This window comes from Caloenas nicobarica, chromosome 23, assembly GCF_036013445.1.
Source record: "Caloenas nicobarica isolate bCalNic1 chromosome 23, bCalNic1.hap1, whole genome shotgun sequence".
NCBI classification, from domain to species: Eukaryota; Metazoa; Chordata; class Aves; order Columbiformes; family Columbidae; genus Caloenas; species Caloenas nicobarica.
In genome coordinates, this window is record NC_088267.1 from 3,140,875 (window position 1) to 3,162,343 (window position 21,469).

The 21,469-nt window shown below is 51.5% G+C and overlaps 1 protein-coding gene across 1 annotated transcript in view; it reads left to right on the forward strand.

Moving 5' to 3' along the window:
* GRIK3 (glutamate ionotropic receptor kainate type subunit 3) overlaps positions 1 to 21,469 on the forward strand; it is an 85,231-nt gene that overhangs the window by 45,634 nt on the left and 18,128 nt on the right. The window contains exons 2-10 of the mRNA XM_065650387.1: positions 4,107 to 4,283; positions 4,822 to 5,079; positions 6,339 to 6,520; positions 8,523 to 8,576; positions 11,790 to 11,963; positions 12,861 to 13,004; positions 15,342 to 15,449; positions 18,876 to 18,989; positions 20,997 to 21,200. Of these exons, the coding sequence (XP_065506459.1) occupies positions 4,107 to 4,283; positions 4,822 to 5,079; positions 6,339 to 6,520; positions 8,523 to 8,576; positions 11,790 to 11,963; positions 12,861 to 13,004; positions 15,342 to 15,449; positions 18,876 to 18,989; positions 20,997 to 21,200 (1,415 nt within the window). The remainder of the gene's footprint in view (positions 1 to 4,106; positions 4,284 to 4,821; positions 5,080 to 6,338; positions 6,521 to 8,522; positions 8,577 to 11,789; positions 11,964 to 12,860; positions 13,005 to 15,341; positions 15,450 to 18,875; positions 18,990 to 20,996; positions 21,201 to 21,469) is intronic.

Below are 21,469 nucleotides of genomic sequence, written 5' to 3' on the forward strand. Positions count from 1 at the left end.
CGGGAGCTCAGCCCGGGCTGTGGGATGGCAACGGGGTCGGGGTGAGGGGCTGCCGGGAAAGGGGGGGCCCCAGCACCCCCAGCCTCGCTCGTCCATCCCCAGGGTGATTTGGTTTCTGTTTGGAGAACAGCAGCGAGAATCAGCATCGGACACGGGGGCTCCGCTCAACACCTGCCCGAACCAGAGACCAGCTCCAGCTTCAGCTGCATTTACTGATGGAGCATTTGATACCAGCAGCTCCTCGGGGGAAAGGGCAAGAAGAGCAAGGAGTTATATTTATTGCCTTCTGGATTTTGCTGCTTTCCCTTCAGTCAGTATTATTGCATCTGTGGCTGTAAGAGTCCCAGGGTGCCAGGCAGTCTCTGGGAGTTTTAGCTCCATCCCCACAGCACAACCTCGTGCTCCCGAGAATTTTTTTTTTACTTCCCACTGGTGTTTTCTCATTTCTCTTTATTGGTATAAGCGCTGGCCCTGCAGGGACCTGGACTACGACAGTGAAATTCTCTCCACTGGACTGGTCAGACAAGCAGAATTGTCATTTCTCACGGCATCCCAGGAAAGGCTCGTCTGGGGAGGACGGGCTGTGCCGTCCTGCCCCGGGGACCACCCGGGAGGAACAGCCACCAAACGACGGGTACGGGTCCTGCTGAGCCCATTCGCTAATCCTGCCCCAAAACAGAGCCCAGCCCTGCTCTGCAACAAGATGTTTTGTGACCTCAGAGAAAAAATACACGAAATACAGACCCTGAGGCACGAGAGGTCTGCGAGCTGGAGGCAGGAGCTCAGGCTGGCTCCATCCTCAGCAAGAGCTATTTCAAAACGCATATTTCTTCCAGGATGTCACATGGAAAGAGACTGTCAGAAAGCTGTCTAAATGTGTTAAAAACACTGTCAGCGGGGGAGAGAAAAGCGTTATCAGAAATAGTCGTTCTTCAGAGCTAAGTAACTCCGTGATTTTATAAGGAGTAAAAGATAAGAGATCACACCGCACACTGAGGGCTGTTGGGATTTTCTTTCCGACAATGAAGCTGTTTGTTTTGTTAACAAGGGGAAGAGGGCAAAAAGTGTAAAACTAAAACACGTTGAATTTCTTGACTTAGCTTTCAGTAGAGCTAAAAATAATTCGGGCTGCATGTAGCCCGTGCAGACACAGCTCAGGATGAGCTGGGAAAGGATTCCGTCCCCGTCCCCGCTGCTCCTGCTGGGCTGTTCCGCGGGGGTTTAGGGTGTTTCCTGGGATCCAGATTTTATTCCGAACACAGAGACTAATTTTCTGCTGCTCAGTTAGAGTGGGATCCCCTGTGCCGTGTGGCCAAACCTCCCTTCACGTGCAGTAACCAGCCTGCCCGGCCTGGCCCCGCTATTGCTCTTCTGCTCTAGGTCTAAAGGAGAGTTGCACGTGTCTGCTTTGGATTCTCATTCTGAATTTTTAAACCTCCCCTCCTCAGCAGCAACATCAGTGGTCATCAAATAAAATAACATAAAATAGTAAGACGTGAAGCTGATTTTAATTAGTGTGTTTTCCAATATGCTGATTGACATTCCCTGGAGAGCAATTAGTCTACTTTAAAGGTAAAAGACAACTGCATAATTATTTAACCTGACTGGTGACTAATATTTAAAATCCAAGAAGTCACATACAATAATCGATTACTCCATCAAAAAAATATGCAAAAGCAAGCGATAACGGTTGCTCGCATTTGATCCCGTCCTGCCCGAGGAGCTGTCGGCAGCGTGACCGAGGGGTCTCTGATAAGGCTGGTTTGGGAACCTGGAGCCCAGCGCACTAAAGGCCGCACAAACACGGCAAGAAACAAACTCAACCAGACACTGTTGAACCTCAGTGCGTGTTGAACGACGCCCGGCGCTGCCGCGCGGTCCCGTCCTGGCACGGCTGTCACCTGTCACCTGCGGCACGGGAAGGGACAAGGACGGGGCAGCTGGGACCCGGCACAGGCAATGCTGCGAAAGGGGCCTGAGCACCAGGTCGAGGCAGCAGCATCCAGCAGTCACCGAGACATCGGAAATAGCTCAAAAAATAGGGCAGAGGCAGAAATGGTTTAGAGACAGGCAATAACACTAAAGGGCCTTTAGAGTCTCAGATGAAACTTGTTTATAGGTAGTATATAAAAGCGGGAACGGTTTTGTTGTTGAGTTTTTATAGCCCATTGACTTTGTACACGAGAGCAAAGCCACGGTGAGGTTACCGGTGTGAGACCCGCACGCGATGGCTCTTGGGGAGCGCAGGGAGGGCTGACCACGTCTGTCGGTAACCAGCAGACCGCCCAGCTCTGCATCGCTTCACCCCTCCCGGCGGGGTTTGTGGGGACATGTGGGGTCCCCCGGCCCAGCCGATGTCCCATCCCTCATTCTCTCAGTAGCACAAGCAGATATTCTCCGTTTCGCTCAAATGGAAAAGCCGCAACAATTATTTTCATAATTAGCTGGCTTTTCAAATTAATGCCAGTTATGCTATGTAATCATGATGAAGATTATGCATTAATCAGCTGTCTCAAGCCGGTTATTAGACTCTTTAAATAATGATGGGAAGGAAGGTGTCTGGAGGAGCGGCACAGGGGCTGCGAGGGACGGCGGCCGCGGTCCTGGGCTGGGCTGGCTCAGCGCCCCGGCCGCTGCGGAGCGGTGTCCCCAGCTCTGCGGCACCCGAGCAACGGCAGCAGGTCTCACATCGTCCCAGCGGCACAGCCAGAAACACATCACTTCTGCCTGTCTGCTCCTCAGCGCCTGCCGCTAAATTCAAGGCACTGGGTGGCTGCACAGAAAATCCTTTTCTGTCAAAAAGCCTCTTATATCCAGTTGGATGTCGGGAACGTGAATTTATTTGGGATCGAACACCAATAATCCACGTACCCGGCTCCTCTATATTCTGTCGCAAGCAGACTTGCTCCGAAGCAAGCCGGCGGGCTCTGGGGAGGGACAGGGAAGGTCTCGGCAGCGCTCCCGTGTTCGCTGCACTCGGGGTGTCCTGAGGAGCTGTCACCGCAACGTCCGCTTGGCTCTCCCCAAAGTCGCACTCCTGGCTTACACCAAATGGCCACAAAACCCAGAGATAATGTGCTCTGGCTCCTGGAGGAGTGTTTGTGCAGTTTCTTGAGAATGAGGAGGGCTGAGCAGACATCTGTTGTCTACAACAAAACATTTTAAGTCCACCTTAAATTGAAGAGGAAGATTTTCCTTCTGCTAATGAACCCAGAGACCATCTGTTACCAATTGCACTTGCTTATCCCATTCATCCATTAATTATTTTGGTTTACTTTTTAATAAGATAGAGCGAGGTTCATGTGTTTTTTCCGTGGTTCCGTAAGGGGCAGAGCATGGTGCTGACGTCTCTGAGACAAGGACGTGCAATTACATAATTTACGCCTGCACTAAGTCACTTCAATTAGAGCGGCTGTCAGCGGGGAACTGAGGACAAGCCTCGGTTACGGAGCCAAGAAACCCAGCGGTACCGCGACATGAGCTTGCTGCCCATGGGGAGGTGTAATGGCATTAACAACTTTTGAACACGGCAAAGCCCGCATCCGAGATGTGCATTATTGAGCAGATGAGCTGTAGGGCAGGCAAATTCAGAAGTCTCCGCTGGTCTGAATTGCGAACTTGGATAACTAAACATGAGGAACAATAGGAGATGAGAAGGGCGCTGAAAACAGCACTAAAACCAGCTGCACTGCTCGTCCCGCGCGAGGACGTGGGGGACGAGGCGGGAGGGTCCAGCGGGGCACGGGGGGAACGGCAGAAACTCCCCCGAGCACAACGCCGGAGCATCCCTGCAGATGAGCAACAACATACCCACCTCCCAGGGTTTGGTCCTAAAGTCTTACGGAAACCCACTTATCTGTCTTATAAAAATATTCCAAGAGTTTACATTTGTCCCCTGTTGCCTTGCAAAGCTGGCATTCTGGACACGGGCCAGCATCTAGCAAAAATGCAAATGTTTTAATGTCTTTTCTTTCAGTCCAGGAAATGTCCTGGAGTGGCCTCGTTCAGCCTGCAAATGTCACAGCTCTGGCCAAGAGTCTTCTCGTCCTTGAAGGTTCCGAATCAGACTTTAGGTGGCTTAACGCTGGTTTTGCCTTGTCTTGCAGGAGGCATCTTTGAGTATGCAGATGGCCCCAACACGCAGGTGATGAGTGCTGAGGAACAAGCCTTCAGGTTTTCTGCCAATATTATCAACAGGAACAGAACTTTGTTGCCTAACACAACGCTAACCTACGACATCCAGAGGATACACTTCCACGACAGCTTTGAAGCAACTAAGAAAGGTAAGAGCACAGCACGCCGCTTGGCGGCTTCATGGCTGTTAATTCGGCACAAAAAGGTACAGTTTGGCGTGAGAGCCAGCCACTCGTTTTGTCCTGCGCTCGTCAGCGATCTGGAGGAGAGTCCTCCAGGAGCTGACCTTCCAGAGGCATTTTAATAGAAGGGGAACGACTATGCTTTTCTCCCTCCGCAAACCTCGCAAAACTCCTTTCAGTGTTTGCTTCTAATCCTGAGCAGAGGTCTGGAGGCCATGCCTTTGTTTAGTTTACTGTATCTCTGGCAGTTTCAACATCCCTAGCGCAGAAATTCTGTTCTCTTCCTAAAAGCCAGTCAGTTTTTATGATCTGATAACAGCAGCCCGCTTGAATTACTGAAGAGGAGGGAAGAAATGTGGCCACACAGCAGAGGCTGTGGGGCTGGTGACCTGAGGGCTCGGTGGGTTTGCTTCTGCTTTGGGAGAAGCGAGCGGCGCTGCCTGGGCTGGGGTTGTCGGGGAGCCCCTGGGGGGACACCTGCCCACAGCCCCCCTTCCCTTCGCAGCCTGTGACCAGCTGGCGCTGGGGGTCGTCGCAATATTCGGACCTTCCCAAGGCTCCTGCACCAACGCCGTGCAGTCCATCTGCAACGCCCTGGAGGTCCCGCACATCCAGCTCCGCTGGAAGCATCACCCCCTGGATAACAAGGACACTTTCTATGTCAACCTGTACCCCGACTACGCCTCCCTCAGCCACGCCATCCTGGACCTGGTGCAGTATCTGAAATGGAGGTCGGCCACCGTGGTTTACGATGACAGCACAGGTAAGGCGAAGGAGATTTTTTTGTTGTGGGCCCCATTTAGGGACTTTTCTAACGAAGCTTCTAGGAGCAAAATGACACCCGAGAAGCGATAGGTGCAGGGGACGCGCCGGTTCCCCAGCGCTGCCCCGGAATCCTTTCACATGTGTTCTGTTCACAAAGCGCCAGGACGTGGGGAACCCCCCGTGCCCCCGGAGACAAAGGGCCGTGGAGGATCCATTGTCCGCTGGCCTGGCCGCGCTCAGCTCGGCTGCGTTTGGCACCGCGGTGCCACCTGCACAGCAAAGCCCTTGGTTCGCGGCTGCCATCGAGGGGGCAGTTTCCCAGCAGTTCTGCAAAGTTTTTTGTTTTCTGGCTAATTCTGTAAAACGTAACTGACAAAGTTTTGCACATAAAGCAAGCTGTTGATGGTTAAACAAAGCAAAGCACTGCATAAGACTATAGATAAAAAAACCCCAAAACAAAAGACACATTGGATAGCCTGTCCAACCTAATTCCACTAAACCAAATGGTTTCTTTAGGGGAGGGCTGATGAGAACACAGTTTGACGTTTCTGTTTTGCAAATGTGGGTCACAGTATGTTCTCTTCGTGGTGTATTCTAATGTATTTCTTCCACTATGCAGAAGGACATGCTTCTATTTTCCTCCTTGCAATAGGCATCTGCTGAATTTCTTCTTGCAACATTAGATACCAGTAACTCCTGCTGCATCCAGCACGGCTTTGTACAGTCTGCATAAAAATAAAACCATTCTGAGGGTAGTAAGAAAGTCACAAGTTGTGATTAAGTGACTGTTATGAACTATACTGCTCACAAATTTAAGTATCTATTCCTTTTTTTATTTTACTGTTGTGCATCATAAATAGTGCAGATTTTAATCTGTTCTATAGCTGATTAGCACATCCTGTCCTTTCTCAAGGGCACATTTGCTTCAGAAAATATGTCGTGATGGCAGAGATGTCAAAGGTTAGGACCAGTCTGCTATTCTCCTCTTCCCCCCCAGTGCAGGGACCCCAGCTCGGCCATAGCCAGGCCCAGGAAAAGCCACTCTGCCTTAGAACGATTGGAAACATCTGGGTTTTTAATGACTGACACATGGCACCTTGGCTCTGATTTGCCTTTAGCAACGGCCATTTGAGGGAGAGAGGAAAGCCCTGATTGCATTCCATAAAAGAACAGGGGAAGAAATACCTCGCAGCGATAGGCAGGTGCAGGGCGAGGGCAGGCTCTGCGTAACGCGGCGGGTCTGTGCGCTGCCCGCAGGGCTGATCCGGCTGCAGGAGCTCATCATGGCCCCATCGCGCTACAACATCCGCCTCAAGATCCGCCAGCTCCCGCTCGACACGGACGACGTGCGGCCGCTGCTCAAGGAGATGAAGCGGGGCAGGGAATTCCGCATCATCTTCGACTGCAGCCACCTGATGGCGGCTCAGATTCTCAAGCAGGTGAGCGGGGGGCAAGGGGGGGACGCCGCGGGACGGTGTGTTCGGGGCGAGCAGACTGCAGGGACAGCAGGGTCAGAGCTGCTGCCCTCCCTCTGGCCACAAGCCACAGCTGCCCTAAGAGGTGCAACATGTCCATTTTTCAAGGATACTATTGGATTTCTATAGGAACTATAGTCTTCACCGCAAAAAAAATGAAGTATCACAAAGTGACTGTTGGTAAGAACAAACAAACGTTACGGGAGAAAGTGCCGAGGCCAAGCGTGTGTCCAAGGCAGCGCTGAGACCGGTTCGTGCCTGCTGAATTTCAATACCTTCTTTCCCGTCTGCCCCCAGGTTGGTCCACACGCGCCCCTGCAAAGGCGCAGGGTGTTTATAACACACGTCCTTGGGGATGAGCTGCACATCCCGCTGCAAACAGATGGGGCTGGGCTGGCGTCCTCCAGCCCTTCGGCAGCCCCGTGTGCAATTCTTGGACTTTAAGCCAGATGTCAGTGATTTTCCATTCGTTCGGTCTCTCTCCTTTCTCCCGGAGTTCCTCCAGTGGCATTTTTCGCAGGTTTGCTGCTCACCCCGGCTCCTCCTCGTCTCCCAGCGCCTTTAGGTTTCAGGGTCAATACGACGATCTCACAAAGAAAGCTAAAAACCAGCCAGTGGAAGTGTTGCTCAGATCAGCCCAGCAAGACACTACCACAGAGAATAAATAAACCCCCCGAAGGGCTGAGAAAGCAAGCACATGGAAAGAGGCTTCTCTTGCAGCCTGCTTGATGTAAAAGGAAGGGAAGAGCTCAGAGAAACCAGAAAGCCCGGGAGGGATTATTAAAGCAAGCAATATAAGGGACTCATTGTCTCCTGCCTATTATTTTAACATGCTGGCTGTGTTTGGTGCTGTTCACTTATTATGCAGTTTATTATAGTTTATTGTGCCATCTGCTCTGCTCATCACTGTGAGCACGGAGTGAGGAAGATGGAGGAGAGGGGGGACTAGGGAGACAGAAATCTTCCCGAGTCCTCCTGCCTGGCGCTGCGTGCGTGCTGGCTTTTTTCAGGACCCAAAGCCATGAATTGCAGCTTAGCAATGCTCCATAGAAAACACACCGGGCTGCAAGAAATGCCAGGGAAGATTGGTCCAGCCTTCTGTTTGTCCCAGAAACAGTAATGTTTGTATATTATTGCTGTTATTTACCTCTGATAACCATACCAGGCAGCTTCCTCGGAGCAACTGAGACATCAAATCATGCATTATTTCACCCTCTTGGACAAAAATATCGTTGTAGAAACCTATGCCAGAGCTGGGTCTGCCCATGAGGCCGTTCCATCCCACCCAGCTCCTCTGCCCTCGCTCAGTTTGGGTCACTGTTAGCGCTTTACGGCTGTTCTGGGGCTGCCCAGCTCCTCTGCCCTCGGCAGCTGGCTCTGCAGCGCACAGATGTGCCTGTCGTCACTGCCACGGAGCTCCCATTCCCATCCTGAACTGCCTGCAGCTTCTCCACCAGGTTTATCATTTATTCATTTCCCCACAAACCCAGATGTATCCTGCACACAGGCTGCCAACACTGGGAAGCCGGGGCTTGTTTCCTCCAGCAGGTCTGAACTTTCCACCTACCACCGATCCAGCTGCAGAACCTGAACTGGGATCTCGTTATTTACTCTCGATTGGTTTCACATGCTCTAACTGACGCTTCACAGGCTGAGGTATCATCCCTTGCTCCAGCCCTTTGCACCTGGGTGTGCGGATGAGGAGGGACCAGCCTGGCAGCTCCAGGGCCGGGGGACAGGCTGGTGGCCAGGTGACAGGGGGACAGGCTGGTGCTCTTCAGCACACACCTCTTGCTGGCCAAGCACACACTTAACTGCTTCACAGACTGATCTGGAATCCAGATCCTGTGTTTCTGGGTCTGTCTTCTGCTGCACTTACCAGATCAGCTCTTCAGGGGCTGACATTGCACGACTGTTGTGATATTCTTGTGCACACTCTTACTAACCTGTCCCTCCTCTCCCCAAGGCCATGGCGATGGGAATGATGACAGAATACTACCACTTCATCTTCACCACGCTGGTAAAGTATCTGATCTGTTCCAACACCTTTTACCCTCGCTGGGAGTGGGAAGTGAGGAGGTGGTGACACGGCGGGAGAGCGGGCCGGGTGTCCTGTCTGTCCTGTCCTGTCTGTCCTGTCCCAGGGACGCAGCGCGGTGGGGCGGGCAGAGCCAGGGCTGGTACCTGCCAGGGGAGGGAGGGCTGGACGGAGCCTCAGGTGGGACACAGAGCACCGAGATGTGGTTGTAAATCCCACCAGTGCAGCTCATCCCGAGTCACGTCGGCCTTTTCTTGGGCTGCTTCTGGCCCTGCTCGCTCCTTGGGAGCTGCTCCAGCCGGGCACAGATGCAGGGTCTGGTTTTATCTCCCCTCCCAGTCAGTTTGATTTCAGTGCAGCCACCCACGCAGTGAAAGATGAGCATAAGTGCGAATTTGCGCGGTTGCAGACCCCCAAATGGCATTTGGTGGGACCAGGTCTCAGTCAGAACCGGGTACGTGTCTGTGTGCTCAGCCCGGGCTCCCCGAGGAGCCAGCAGCAGCCCTGCTGTGGGCAATAGTTCAGTCCTGCAGGTTTATTTTGCATGAGAACAACTCATCTTGAAATTAACTCCACTCTCATTAAACACGGGCCAGTTCCTCTCTGACTCCAGAGGCATTTCGGTTTGGGATTTTTGGCATGCCACTTTTGTTTCCATTAAGCATGCTATTGTCTAGTGTACTGTTGAATTTTGTGTGATTTTGAAAATCCAATTTATCTTTTTGCCTTTAGGAAAAAAACAGACTAAACTAACCCTTAAAAACTGCAAAATTTATTTTTCAAATGCAAAAGACATTTTAATTACCCCTGCTGCTATTATCTATTCCAGGCAGCTTTGAGCATTTCCCAGATAACCTTCTATTAATCAGCCCCAGCTGAGCCTAGAGTACATTTCATGTGTAGGTACAGCCTGGAGGTGGGAAAAGAAGAATTATAATAAATTAATAGATAAGCAATCACAATTAATGCCACTTTCCTGAAATAACAGTTATATCATGGGAAAGATATTTTAATCTGTCATTCCTCAAGGCAATGTTTTCCTAGCTTGCAATGCATGTGCTTCAGCTCCTCCAGTACTAGACCCATGGGGTGCTAATGAATTAGTCTATTATGTTATACTGAATGTTTCTAAAAGGTCCCCAGTCAATACCGAGCACAGTGCATCAACACTTGGCATGAAATGCTTCGATGTTTTGCTAGGCAGCAAGGCTGCACACAGCCCTGTGGGGCCGGCTCGCAGGGCTCGGCCACCCCAGGAGGAGGACGAAGAAGAGGAGGAGGAACCTTCCGAGCCTTCGTCTACCGCACGCGCAGCCTCTGCGCCCCGCGAGGCCCCGGGCAGTGACACCCCCTCAGCCCCAACTCCTTTATGATTCCTCAGCAGCTCGTACAAACGCGGCCATGTCCCCACTGCCCGCCGGCAGGAGCCCGATCTCCTCCCAGCCTTTGAGTCGACAGAAACAAAAATTACAGACCCAACCTGCCTTGTTCCAGTTAGGCGCTAAACCAAACCAGTCCAGGGTAGTAGGATGGAGGGGAGAATTAATCTGCAGTACAGAAAATAATGAGTGAAAAGGAATGTAGATGAGGTGGAAAATAGAACCAGATGTTTCAATTTGTGGCTGCACAGGAGCAGAAAATCCAGAAGAAACTGATATGGCAATTCAGCCCCATACCTCTCCGTGTCCTGGCACTCAGCTTGTAGTCACTTCAAAGTCAACATTATGGCCTGGTTTTCACCATGCCCTTTAACAAAACGTGGAGGTTTGTACTTGCAATTTTTCAGGGGGGAAACAACCAACCAAACACACACACAACAAAGCCCCTGAACTCTGTTGTGGGTGTGATTAATGACTCGGTCCCTGGCTGCACCTGCAGATTAAACCACGGCATCCATCAGCAGCGTGCCTTGGGGCTGCAAAGGCTTAAGGAAAAGATCAACCCCCCCAAAGCTTATTAAAGCAAAACAGCTGTAAGAATTCCTCTCTCCTCCACTGCGAATGAAGTCTTGGTTGCTGGCAAGTACCGATTTTGTTGCGCTTTGCTCAGGGCGGTGTGTTTTAGGGCCTTTCCCAGCGCCCCACGTGCAGGACAGAGCTCGCTGCTGCCGGACGCCGTGTCCTGCCAGTACAGCCACATCATGCACAACAGCGACAGCCACGAGATCTCCTGCTGGATTTAAACTCTTAGGGATAATCCCTTGTGAGAGCAATGAACATCCTTCCCATATTCATCCCCCGCTCTATCGCAGAAGACAGTGGTGTTGCCTTTCAGCCTCCCCATATTTTTACTACCATTGAACACTTGCAGAAACTGTTCAGGATAAACTCTTATTAAATATGTCCTGTTCAACAAACAATTCCCCTTAACGAAGCCCCGTCCTGACCACCATTCTGCACCCTCGGGTTGCTGCCCGGGGCTCTTGCTGAGCAGATCCGCTGCGCTCCGGCCGTGTTGTCTGACCCCAAACCACCCAGACTAGGTACTGAGCACTGAAGTTAATCCCAAACTGCAGTTAATATTCAGTGTGTGGCAGAGCCAGGAGATGCATTAGGAAGCGCCTCTGCAGAGGCTCCGCTCGCCTGTCTCGCTGCTGCCAGGCGATGCTGGCGGGCTGCCTGCCTCCCGGGTTTGCAAATCGCATAAAGGGCACTCTCATTCATTTGCAGACTGTGTAGGCTGGTCATAATGTCAAGAAACACGTCTTAGTTCCTCTTTGACAGCCGTCTGCAAATTGGCATTCTGCATTCAGAGCTCCTCCGTCATCTGCAGCACCCTGTGGGTTCAGCACTCACAGCAAATGGCCCACGGAAAGGCCCCCAGGAGCTTCGACACAGGAACTCTGCATTGTCCCCCTCCCCTTAGTCTCAAACCCCTTTTTTCACGGTTACAGACAGTGGTTCTGGTTTCTCCCCACAGTTCACTCGCCTCTGTCATGCAGCGAGTGCAGTAGGAGCTTCCCCTGCTGTGTGTGGGTGAATCTGCACATTTGACACCCAAATTCCACCAACACCACTGAGCCCTGTCCTGCAAGCACTGACTGATGGCAACAGGCAGGACAAGCCACCAAACCCACGAGGGCATCGTCCTGCCTCCCACCCTCTGTGGGCTCCGCCTGCTCACCTCAGCCACAGACAGAAAACACAAGCAAAACAAAGCTAAACAAAATGTTTAAACTGGTTTCTCTCTTTCAAGGATCTTTATGCATTAGACCTAGAACCATATCGCTACTCCGGAGTGAACCTGACCGGCTTTCGGATCCTCAACGTGGAGAACCCGCACGTGTCCTCCATCATCGAGAAGTGGTCCATGGAGCGGCTGCAGTCCGCGCCCAAGGCGGAGCTGGGGCTGCTCGACGGCGTCATGATGGTACGAGGAGTTTAAATGTGGGAAGTCTGGGAAGCAGATCAGAGCGGGAAGGAGGCTAGGAACGTTCGTTAAGGGCTAAATGTTATAGTTATTGGTTGTTGTACTGGTAACTGGACAAGGACGGGCTGTGTGCGCCCCAAACCCCGCAGCCCCGGGAAAGGCATCGTCGCCTCTCTTCGGTTTCCCTCCGCGAGTCCTGTGTCAGCTCAGGGCAGGATGATCCCTCAGCCCAACACCTGGCACAGCTGGACTGCGCCAGGCAGTTCGCTGGGATTGATGCAGGGAGAAAGAGCCAAAGCTCTGCCCAGAGATGGGCTTTGCTGCAGCTTTGATGACTCCCTTTTAGGGTCTGACGGCAGCTCCGCTCCGCTGAGTTACTGCTCGGAAGGTTTGGCACCTGCTCGCCCATCTGTCTTCCCTGCCGGGCTGTCTCCGACCCCCTGAATTGCTGACTGGCTCCCTCCTTCCCTCTCCCTTCAGATCTGCCAGAACTCGCCCCACAAGTGGCAGAGCCTCCCAGAATTTCACCTTGAAATGGCTCCTTGCATCCCTCCTGTTCTTTTTTTTCCCCAGAGGAGAGCCCCACTATTCTCCTTTAGCCACCTACTTTTCTGCGGCGTTGCCCACAACTGCAGCATCGTGTTGTCTGCAGCGGTGCTGGGTTCCCCCCCTCTGGCTCTTGTCCCAGTCCCTCTCTCTGTGCTTCTCCAGAGGGGATCCTGCCTGTTATTTGTGTTTGCCTGGTGTCCTGATCTCAGCTGGGCATTACAGCACGGAATTCACCATGAAGCTGCTTGGACATACTCTTGCACTTCCCCTCCAGCCCGTAACTTAGCAAACCTTGCTTCCTTGCTCTGGACCCACCACCGACGCAAATGCTGTTCCCCTTGACTTTAGACAGACGCTGCCCTGTTGTACGACGCGGTGCACGTGGTGTCCGTCTGCTACCAGCGCGCCCCTCAGATGACCGTCAACTCCCTGCAGTGCCACCGCCACAAAGCCTGGAGGTTCGGTGGCCGCTTCATGAACTTTATAAAAGAGGTAAAAGCATGATTTGCAACTATTACTGCTTCCTGCTGACACAAAACTTCCCCCGCAGGAGCAGCGAGCTGCTCAGCACACAGGTACAGGGGTGCCAGGCATCACTTGGCAGGGACAGGGCTGTAAAACACCCCCCTGCCTGGGCAGGTACCACAGACACACACCGGGCTGCTGAGTGCACCCAGAACGGAAAAATCTTGTCTTTGCCTTCAAAATAACATCCATGCAGTTGTGCCAAGCATCCCGAACGAGCCGAGCTCTCCCATGCCGTCACCGAGATCTGCCCTGGCCTCTGCTTGCGTCACCAGCAGCTGGACCGCTCGCTCTCTCAGGCTGTTTCTTAGCCGAGCAACAGCCATTTACCTTGGAAAGGAACATTTGCTTGGGGCCCACAAAGGGCGTTCGGTGCCGCTGAATCGCAGCGGCAGCGCTGGCAGCGCGGGGTCTCTGTGTGCTGCCCAACGGCTTGGGCAGAGCGGGAGACCTCGCACGTAGGGAGCCAGGGGAGCGAGGATGCAGCTTCGTTCCCTCTTGTTTTCAGTCATTATGATTTCTCCCTGTTCAGCCCATGTAATTGTTTGTTTGCCTCTGGCTGAAGCATGCAGGCAGCCTCACAGCATGGGTGTTCTTGAGCAGGGAGCTCACCACAGAGTACAGTGAGAAGTGTCCAGCCGTCCCAAAACAGCCCGAGCACGCACCCCTGCACTCACACCCCAGGTTTGTTCTGTCTGCAAAAAGGAGCCCTCACGGAAGAAAAAAATGAAGGCAGAGCTGCAGGGAGATACTGCAAACCCTACCAGATATGTCTTTGTGATAAAAAACCCTCTTATTTACCCCAAGGCCTTTTTAAACTTGTCTGCCTGGGGCAGTTCACATAGCAAGTTATGAAAGTGGGTGCAGGATGGGATGAACAATTGGGTCACATTTAAAAGGCTGGGTATAAAAACCCCTAAAGTTTTTAAACAGAAGAGTAGCAGAAGGAGAGGAGGAGAGAAGAAGAATGATTCCCATTGCAGAGGGAGAATGAACTCTTTTCTTAATAGGCACTAAAGACAGTATTCTCTCCTCTCTCTCTCTCCTTTTTCGTGTTTTGTTCCCTTCTGCAGAAAGCTGCTCCAGCTGGCTGCCAAAACAGAGTGTAAATAATTTGTTTGGTTGGCTCCTTTTGCAAATTACCCTGAGCCTCACACTCCAGTGCCTGCCTGTTGTTTCCCTCCCTGGCACGGTGTCAGCGCGTTGCAGGGATAAGCTTCCTCCCCGCTGCAATCAGAACACGCAGCAATTTCTCCCTCTCAACTTCCAAAAGACCAAGGGGTGCACAGAGGGATGTGTCCCTGCAGCCACCCGCTCCCCAGCTTGGGGACAGAGCCTGAGATGTGATTGCAAAGCAGCAAAGGTGTCGGCAGCCCAGCCCTCTGAGCGGAGCATCCTCCTCGGGACGGGCGCTCACAGCACAGCCCACCTGCTGTCCCTTCACCTGCTCTGCCAACGTGGCCACTGCCTGACATTTAGGGCTCAATCACCTCTTAAATCAGAGAGAGCAATTCTGGTGGTGCTGCAAAGTGTACACTGGAAAAGAGACAGCATCATAGCATCATTTCGCTGAAATGAATCTGGAGCTCTTGACACCAAGCTCCTGCTCCGAGCAGGACCAGCTCCCAGGTCAGACCAGGTTGTGCAGGACCTTGCCCCGTCAAACATTGAAATTCTCCAGGAACGGGGCTTCCCCAGCCCCAAGGGGCACCTGCCTCGGGCTCATCCTGCCAAAAAGCGGAGCAGGGCTATGGGCACAGCACTCCCACCTGATCCCCACGCCTGCTTCACAAGGACAGAGCCTGCTAGTGCGGACAAGCTCCCGGCCTCTTCTGCTCCACCTTCCGTCCGAAAGGAGGGAGGGGAGTGTTCAGGACACTTCAGCTTCCACAAACCTTGGAAGCATCAGCAGGTTCGTGCAAAAAAGGATTATTTATGAGCCGGACTGGAGTTGTCCCGAACCCCGGCTCCCCGCAGCCCAGCATTTATCAGTGCTACAAGGATAAATGCAGCACACAAGGATGCCATGATAAATACAAGTGGTTTTCTACTGAGTCATCACGTCCCGCAACAGCTGGTGAACACAAAAGGTGCAAACAAAAATTGCAGCAAGGACTGCAAGAGAGTTGAGAAAATCTCCAGCTCTGTCCGCAGTCTGAACAGGACAGAGATGACTGTTAATTAATCATGCTCTTTGGGGAGTAAGAACCAGTATAAGGACTAATTAAAAGAATGTACAATGTAGGGTAAAAGATTATTTATGATGCCCAGTAACGGCCCTGCTACTTTTTCTCCCTTCCACAGGCCCAATGGGAAGGATTAACAGGACGAATTGTCTTTAATAAAACGAGTGGTTTACGGACAGATTTTGACTTGGATATCATCAGCCTCAAAGAAGATGGTCTCGAAAAGGTAGGCGGGGTTGGTCTTACCTGGAATGGCTTAGTCTATCTCCGATTCTCAGGCAGCAGAGGAAATAGTTGGTGGTGGTATTGCTTCCATGTTTTCTGGTTTTTACACAAAAGGATATTTGCTTTGTGGGATTCCTCAGATCCTTTTCCACGCCTCAGCCATGACTCAGTAGCCCCAAGTGATGTGCGTGGGATCGCAGCGGGATCTGAGCAGCCGGTAACAGCTCCCGGCCCGGGCCAAGGGGAGAAGGAATAAAGTCCGTCCCCCCGCCCCGTTTTGCTGGCCTCGCTTACAAAATGCCGATTTTTCTGAGGAGGCAACAGCCCTTGAAAGCATCATCTTGGTGTGATTTCCCACAAAGAAAACTGCCTAGGGCTTGGAAATGGCGCCAGCTTATTACAGCCTAGATTTTGGGGGAGGATGCAGCATGTATTTTTGTTTATTTCTGGTCTGTGTTATCCAAGCAACAATAAGAAAAAAGCAAAGTGTGTTTCTGCCTGGTTGGCTGGAGGGGTCTCATTCGATGCCCGTGTTTGCCCGGTACCCGGAAGAGACACGGCACAAAGGCTACAGCCTCAGATCCTCCTAATTAGCGCAAATCTCCGGGCACAGGAACGCGATGCTGATGTGCAAATCTGATTCTCAGGTGTTCGTGGGGATTTCGCTTCCTTTTCTTCAATTATTTATTTAAATAATTTTTTTAAAGGCCATATGCAAAGCATCAACGCTACTGGAACACAGGTTTCAAGGTGAGGTCAGTTGGTTTAAGCCCAAAGGAGCAGCCCGATGAGCTCCTTCCCCAGGGCCCCACAGCCTCATTCTGCTAAAGGTCTCTTGCACATCCACAGCACAGATTGGCCGTCAGGCAGCAAACCCCCTTCTCAAGCAGAGTCTGCTTTTCGACAGGCACAAGGTGCCGATGGGCAGGGGGGACGAGCGCCGAGTGCTGTCCCCTCCGGCACAGGGACAGGTGACGGGGCTGTGGGAAGCGCCAGCCGGGGGCACAGAGCGGGGCGTTTCAATTAACCGTGCAGCGAGCGGCCCAACACGCACAGATGCCAGTACGGGGAATTAATCAAACAGGGCTGGAGGCAGCAGTTTGGTCAGGGACAATCCTGCGCGGTGAAGCTCCCTGGCACCAAACAGCTCGGCCTCCCCATCCACCCTTTTTACAGTTTGTTTTGCCTTTGGTTTGAAATAAATTGTTGCCACGCTTTCTCAACACAGCAGTTGTTTGCTTCAAGTAAAAAATCTCAAGGTCGCCACGGCACTCTCCTAGTGAGTGGTTTTTGGTATCGAATACAGAAAACATTACAAATAAACCCAATGGCATCCAGCTTCAGCTGCCGCCACCCCAGCCTATTTGGGAAGAGCCACCTTCTCACCAGACCTGAGCAGGACATGATCTCTGTAGCTTGACTTCAGTTTTTTACAAAGCGTTTTGTTTATAGAGTCTAAACCAAAAAAACCCAACACGTCTTTTTGCAGCACAGTGGCGCCGACAGTGCTGGAGAGCTGTGCTGGTGGAATAACAGAGAAATGTGCGTAGATTTGGATACCACATGAATCCAAATGTTTAGGTACAACCGCAATATCTCTCTGTCACGCTAAGTTCCTCAGGTGTGGCGGGGAATTGCTGGCACCAGCTGCATTTCTTGCTATTGTGTGTCACACAAAGCCCAGAGGAAGCACCAAACCCCGACGCGCACTCTGTGCAGCTTTTGTCTCCAGCAACTCACGGATTTCACAGCTCCGCTATTCTTTTTTGAAAGCTCCTTGTCAGCTCTAGAGGGGTTTTAAAGTATCGATGTCACATCTCTGGTGAAACGAGGTTTGTGTCAATAGTTAATCTGAAATAACAAAATGCCAAACTACAAACAAATCCCATACGGATTGTGCATTATGTATAATAGCTTATGTTTGTTGAGCTTTAGGATTGAACTCCTGATCCTCACGGCTCTTGGATGTTCCAGGGATTACAGGAGTATTTAACTATACCTAATTACATGTGGTTTGACTATCTGACTTGCACAGTTCTCTTAATGCACTTTTTTTCTTTCCTTTATCTTAATATTTTAAACTGATTAATTCAGTCTTAAGTACTATGTATTTAATTTCTTAAAGAAAACTCAGCAAGGCCGAGTTAACCAAGTCTGCAGTGCTGCTGGCCGGGGCTTCACATCTGCTTCTCTTTTCCCATGCAGAATCACAATCTTTTGACATTGCAGCTGTTGTGTGATCGAAGGGAGATGTGGGGGATTGCTTAGGTTTTACCTGAAATATTTAGAGCCTTTCACAAAGTTCATGGAAACTCTTCTAGAATTTATGACATTTTTTTGCCAGGCAGCATTGCTCATTACGAAGTCTCTTTTTGGGGATGCAGTAAAACCAAGTTCTTCCCTTGGACTGCTGAAGAAGTTGAAGAAGCTTAAAAATAGCAATAAATAAAAGATGAGAAGTTCTTGGCTCCCAGTGGGTCTGAGCTGTCTGCCTTTGCTTTCTCGGAATCCCATCTCACAGTTTGACCCTACAGATGGATCGTTCTGTTCCCATTTCCACGTGGGGTTTGGTTTTTCTCACTGTCGGCCTGGCTAGATGGCCACCCTGCTCCTTTTGCTGCCAGCAACCCCATGTTCCTCCAGCTCTCCTGACATTTCATCTCCCCGTCACAGTCCTTTAGCCAGTTCAGCCTTCAAAGTTGGGTCTAAAGCCTCCCCAGCGCCGCAGAGATCAGGTTAACAGGCTTAGAGCTGCCCAGATGACTTCTCTTAAATAGAGACACGTTTTGCTATTTCTGGGTCAATAGCCTTCTTCAAAGCCTCATGTTTTATTAAAATTGACAGCCTGAGAAGAACAGAGCACCTCACGTTGGTGGGGCCTGTGGCTGCGTGTGCCCGTCCCGAGGGGCGACCTGGGCCAAGGGGACCCGTTCCAAACGTCCCTCTGGTTTGCCACAGCGCAGAGTCAGGAACGGTCCCTACCAGGGATGTGCAGAGCTGGTCAAGTTCTTTCTAATTTTCCCTACCAAAGCAAATCAGTGGGAAAATAAAGAAGAAAGAAACTGGCCTTGTATTTGTATTTGCTTTCTTTTGTTCTGCTTGACCCTTGCCCAGAGCTGACTCTCCAGCCTGGTTTGACGATTTGCTGTACACGGTACCTTCGCAAATTGTTCATGCAGCCCCTGAATTCCACTCGCCATGGTCCTCTTCCACACACCTGCATCAGAGGGCAGCGCAAGCATTGCTGGTTAGACACGTGCAGCTGGAGTCACCTCCAACTGGAGGGTTAATGCGAATCGCCTATTTAGGTGACACAAGATGATCATTTCAGCTTTGCTTCTGGTTATTGCAGATGAAAGCAGCACCTCCTCTACCCAGGCCAGGAGGATGTCACTGGGTGTTCATGGGTTTGCCCGCTTTGTTTCAGGTTGGAGCGTGGAGCCCTTCGGAGGGTTTGAACATCACAGAAATTTCCAAAGGACGAGGGCCGAATGTCACAGACTCGCTGAGCAACAGATCTCTGATTGTCACCACGGTCCTGGTAGGTGACTGCAAGCTCATCTTTCTCCTCCACCCACAAATCCCAGGGACGCTGGCTTAGCTGTGACAATCGTGTTTCTTTCCCCCTCAAGTTGGTATTTGATAAACTAGCTAAGAGTAATGCCGTTATCCCGCAAACCATGGTTGCTTAACAGGTCTCCTCCGCTCCCAACTGTCACGCCGCATTTTGTTCTCACATTCGCTATTGGATTTGACGGCAGGCATCAGATCAGAATGAATTTTTATTTACTATCTAATGAATTATGACTAGTGGCATTGGTTTCTAGACGGCTATATTACACAGCGCAGGCTCATGGCATGTCAGCCCCTGGATAGCCTGCCCACGATTGAGCCTGAACTGCGGCTTTGCCTATGGAAACGCTCTGGCCCTTTGTGTTCCATATTTTCAGGAGGCACAAAGGTACAGAGGGTAAAGGTAATTCAGGACCGGAGTATCGGTGAAAGGTGTATGGACAGGACCAAGGGAAACGAGAAACAGTGCATCTTGTCAGGGGTAGGACGCATGGCCGGGGTTGTGGAAATGTCTGGGTCTAGGGTGCGATAATCACCGGATCTCAAAGGCCACGGCATAATGTGAGATGATGGAGCCAGGAGGAGACCTGTCAGCCATCTGCCTTTGACATGCTTTTTTCAGGCAGCGTTTTCATCTCGTACTCCGCGAGCGTGCACAAATTACATAATGTACAAGGGTGATATCAGTTCCTATTAATTGTACCATTCCTTGGGCATGTACATGTGCCACAGGGTATCTACCTCAAAACCGCGGCTGTCCTGCAATTCCCTTGCCTGCAGGAGGAGGAAATGTGCTTAGACCTGAGTTTTGCAATAATTGCATCTCCATATACTGGATTCTAAAAAATAAAACACAACCTGAAATTTTATTTGCATTTGCAACGCCCCTTTGTACTTTTGCACTGGTGTAAATGATTGTAGAAAAGCCAGAGGAGGAAACTTTAAAAGGAAAAGCATGAAAGGTTATTTTTCCCCCTTTTGCTCATATTGCAATGACTTGTTGGAAGAGAAATATTACCCCGGCAGCCAGCACCACTCTCCCCAAGCAATATGGGAACTGTGAAGTTATGAAATTGAGGGCACCTTCACTGAGAAATCGATTAGCAAACCGAGAGAGCTTGTGAATTGGATGTCTGGCCATTTTCAGTAATAAATTGTGAAATAGTCCGTGAATAAGTGGTTCACAGAGTTCAGAATTACCCCCTAGGAAATGTTTGAGACCTGGAGATACATTACTGAAGCGCGTGGCGTCCTAATGTTCAGTGCTTCGGCTGTTAAATATGTATGTAATCCCTACAGCTCTTCCCCAAATTAATAGTGCTTTATGGCTGCTCTGGAGCCGGTGTATTTATATCGAGATCCACGGATCCAGCTGATTCACAAACAAAGCACTAATTCCAGAGAAGGCGGCAGGGAGGGCAGGACCGAACTGAGCCGTGCGTGCCAAGCTCAGCTCTGTGCCGGGATGTTACCGGTTTTGCCAAACCAGAGGCAAGCAAACCAAACCGGGGAGGTTTGGGGCTGCCCGCCCCTCGCCGTGTTTGACCCACCAGCCCGCGGGTACCGCGCTGCGGGGCGGCTGCATCGCCGCTGCAACAGATTGGGGCTCCAATTTGTCCTCCCCCCTTTATTGTTTCTCAACGCTCTTCATTTTCAGAGCACGAAATGGTTATTTTTCTCCCTGAAATCCTACCAAATGGAAAGCAGTTGGCTGCTCAGAAGAGACAAAATTAAATTTCGTGGGGCAAACAAGGTTGCTAATTAGCTGATGTGCTGTGCAAAGTTAATTTATTCCCAACATGTCACGGCGCCAGCCCTGCTCCAAGTGCCTGGCGACTCAGGCTGGCCTGCGGGGTGGCCCTGCCCTTGGCAGGGGTTGGAACTAGATGGTCCCCAAGGTCCCTTCCAACTCAAACCATCCTACGCCACGACCGCACCGACCCTTCACGGGGACTTTTTGCCTTCCCGTGTGCAGGAAGAGCCCTTTGTCATGTTCCGCAAGTCCGACACGGCCCTGTTTGGGAACGACCGCTTCGAGGGTTACTGCATCGACCTGCTGAAGGAGCTGGCCATCATCCTGGGCTTCAGCTATGAGATCCGGCTGGTGGAGGATGGCAAGTACGGGGCGCAGGACGAGAAGGGGCAGTGGAACGGCATGATCAAGGAGCTCATCGACCACGTGAGTGAGCCCTCGCCCGCGTGTCCCCAAGGCTTTCTGCGGGGGGGACGGGTGCTCGCTGGCTCGGGGCAGCCCCAGCGAGCTCCTCACCCTGCCCGGACAAGTGTTGCATGACTTGTCGGAAGAGCAGCTCTTTGGCTCTTCTAAATATTCACGGGGGGGTTCTGCACATGGACGTTCTCGCAGTACGGAGAGGGGGGACAGGCAGAGGAGGGACGAGGCCACCCGTGCCAGCTGCTGTCACCTCCAGGGACACCGCTGCTCTGCCC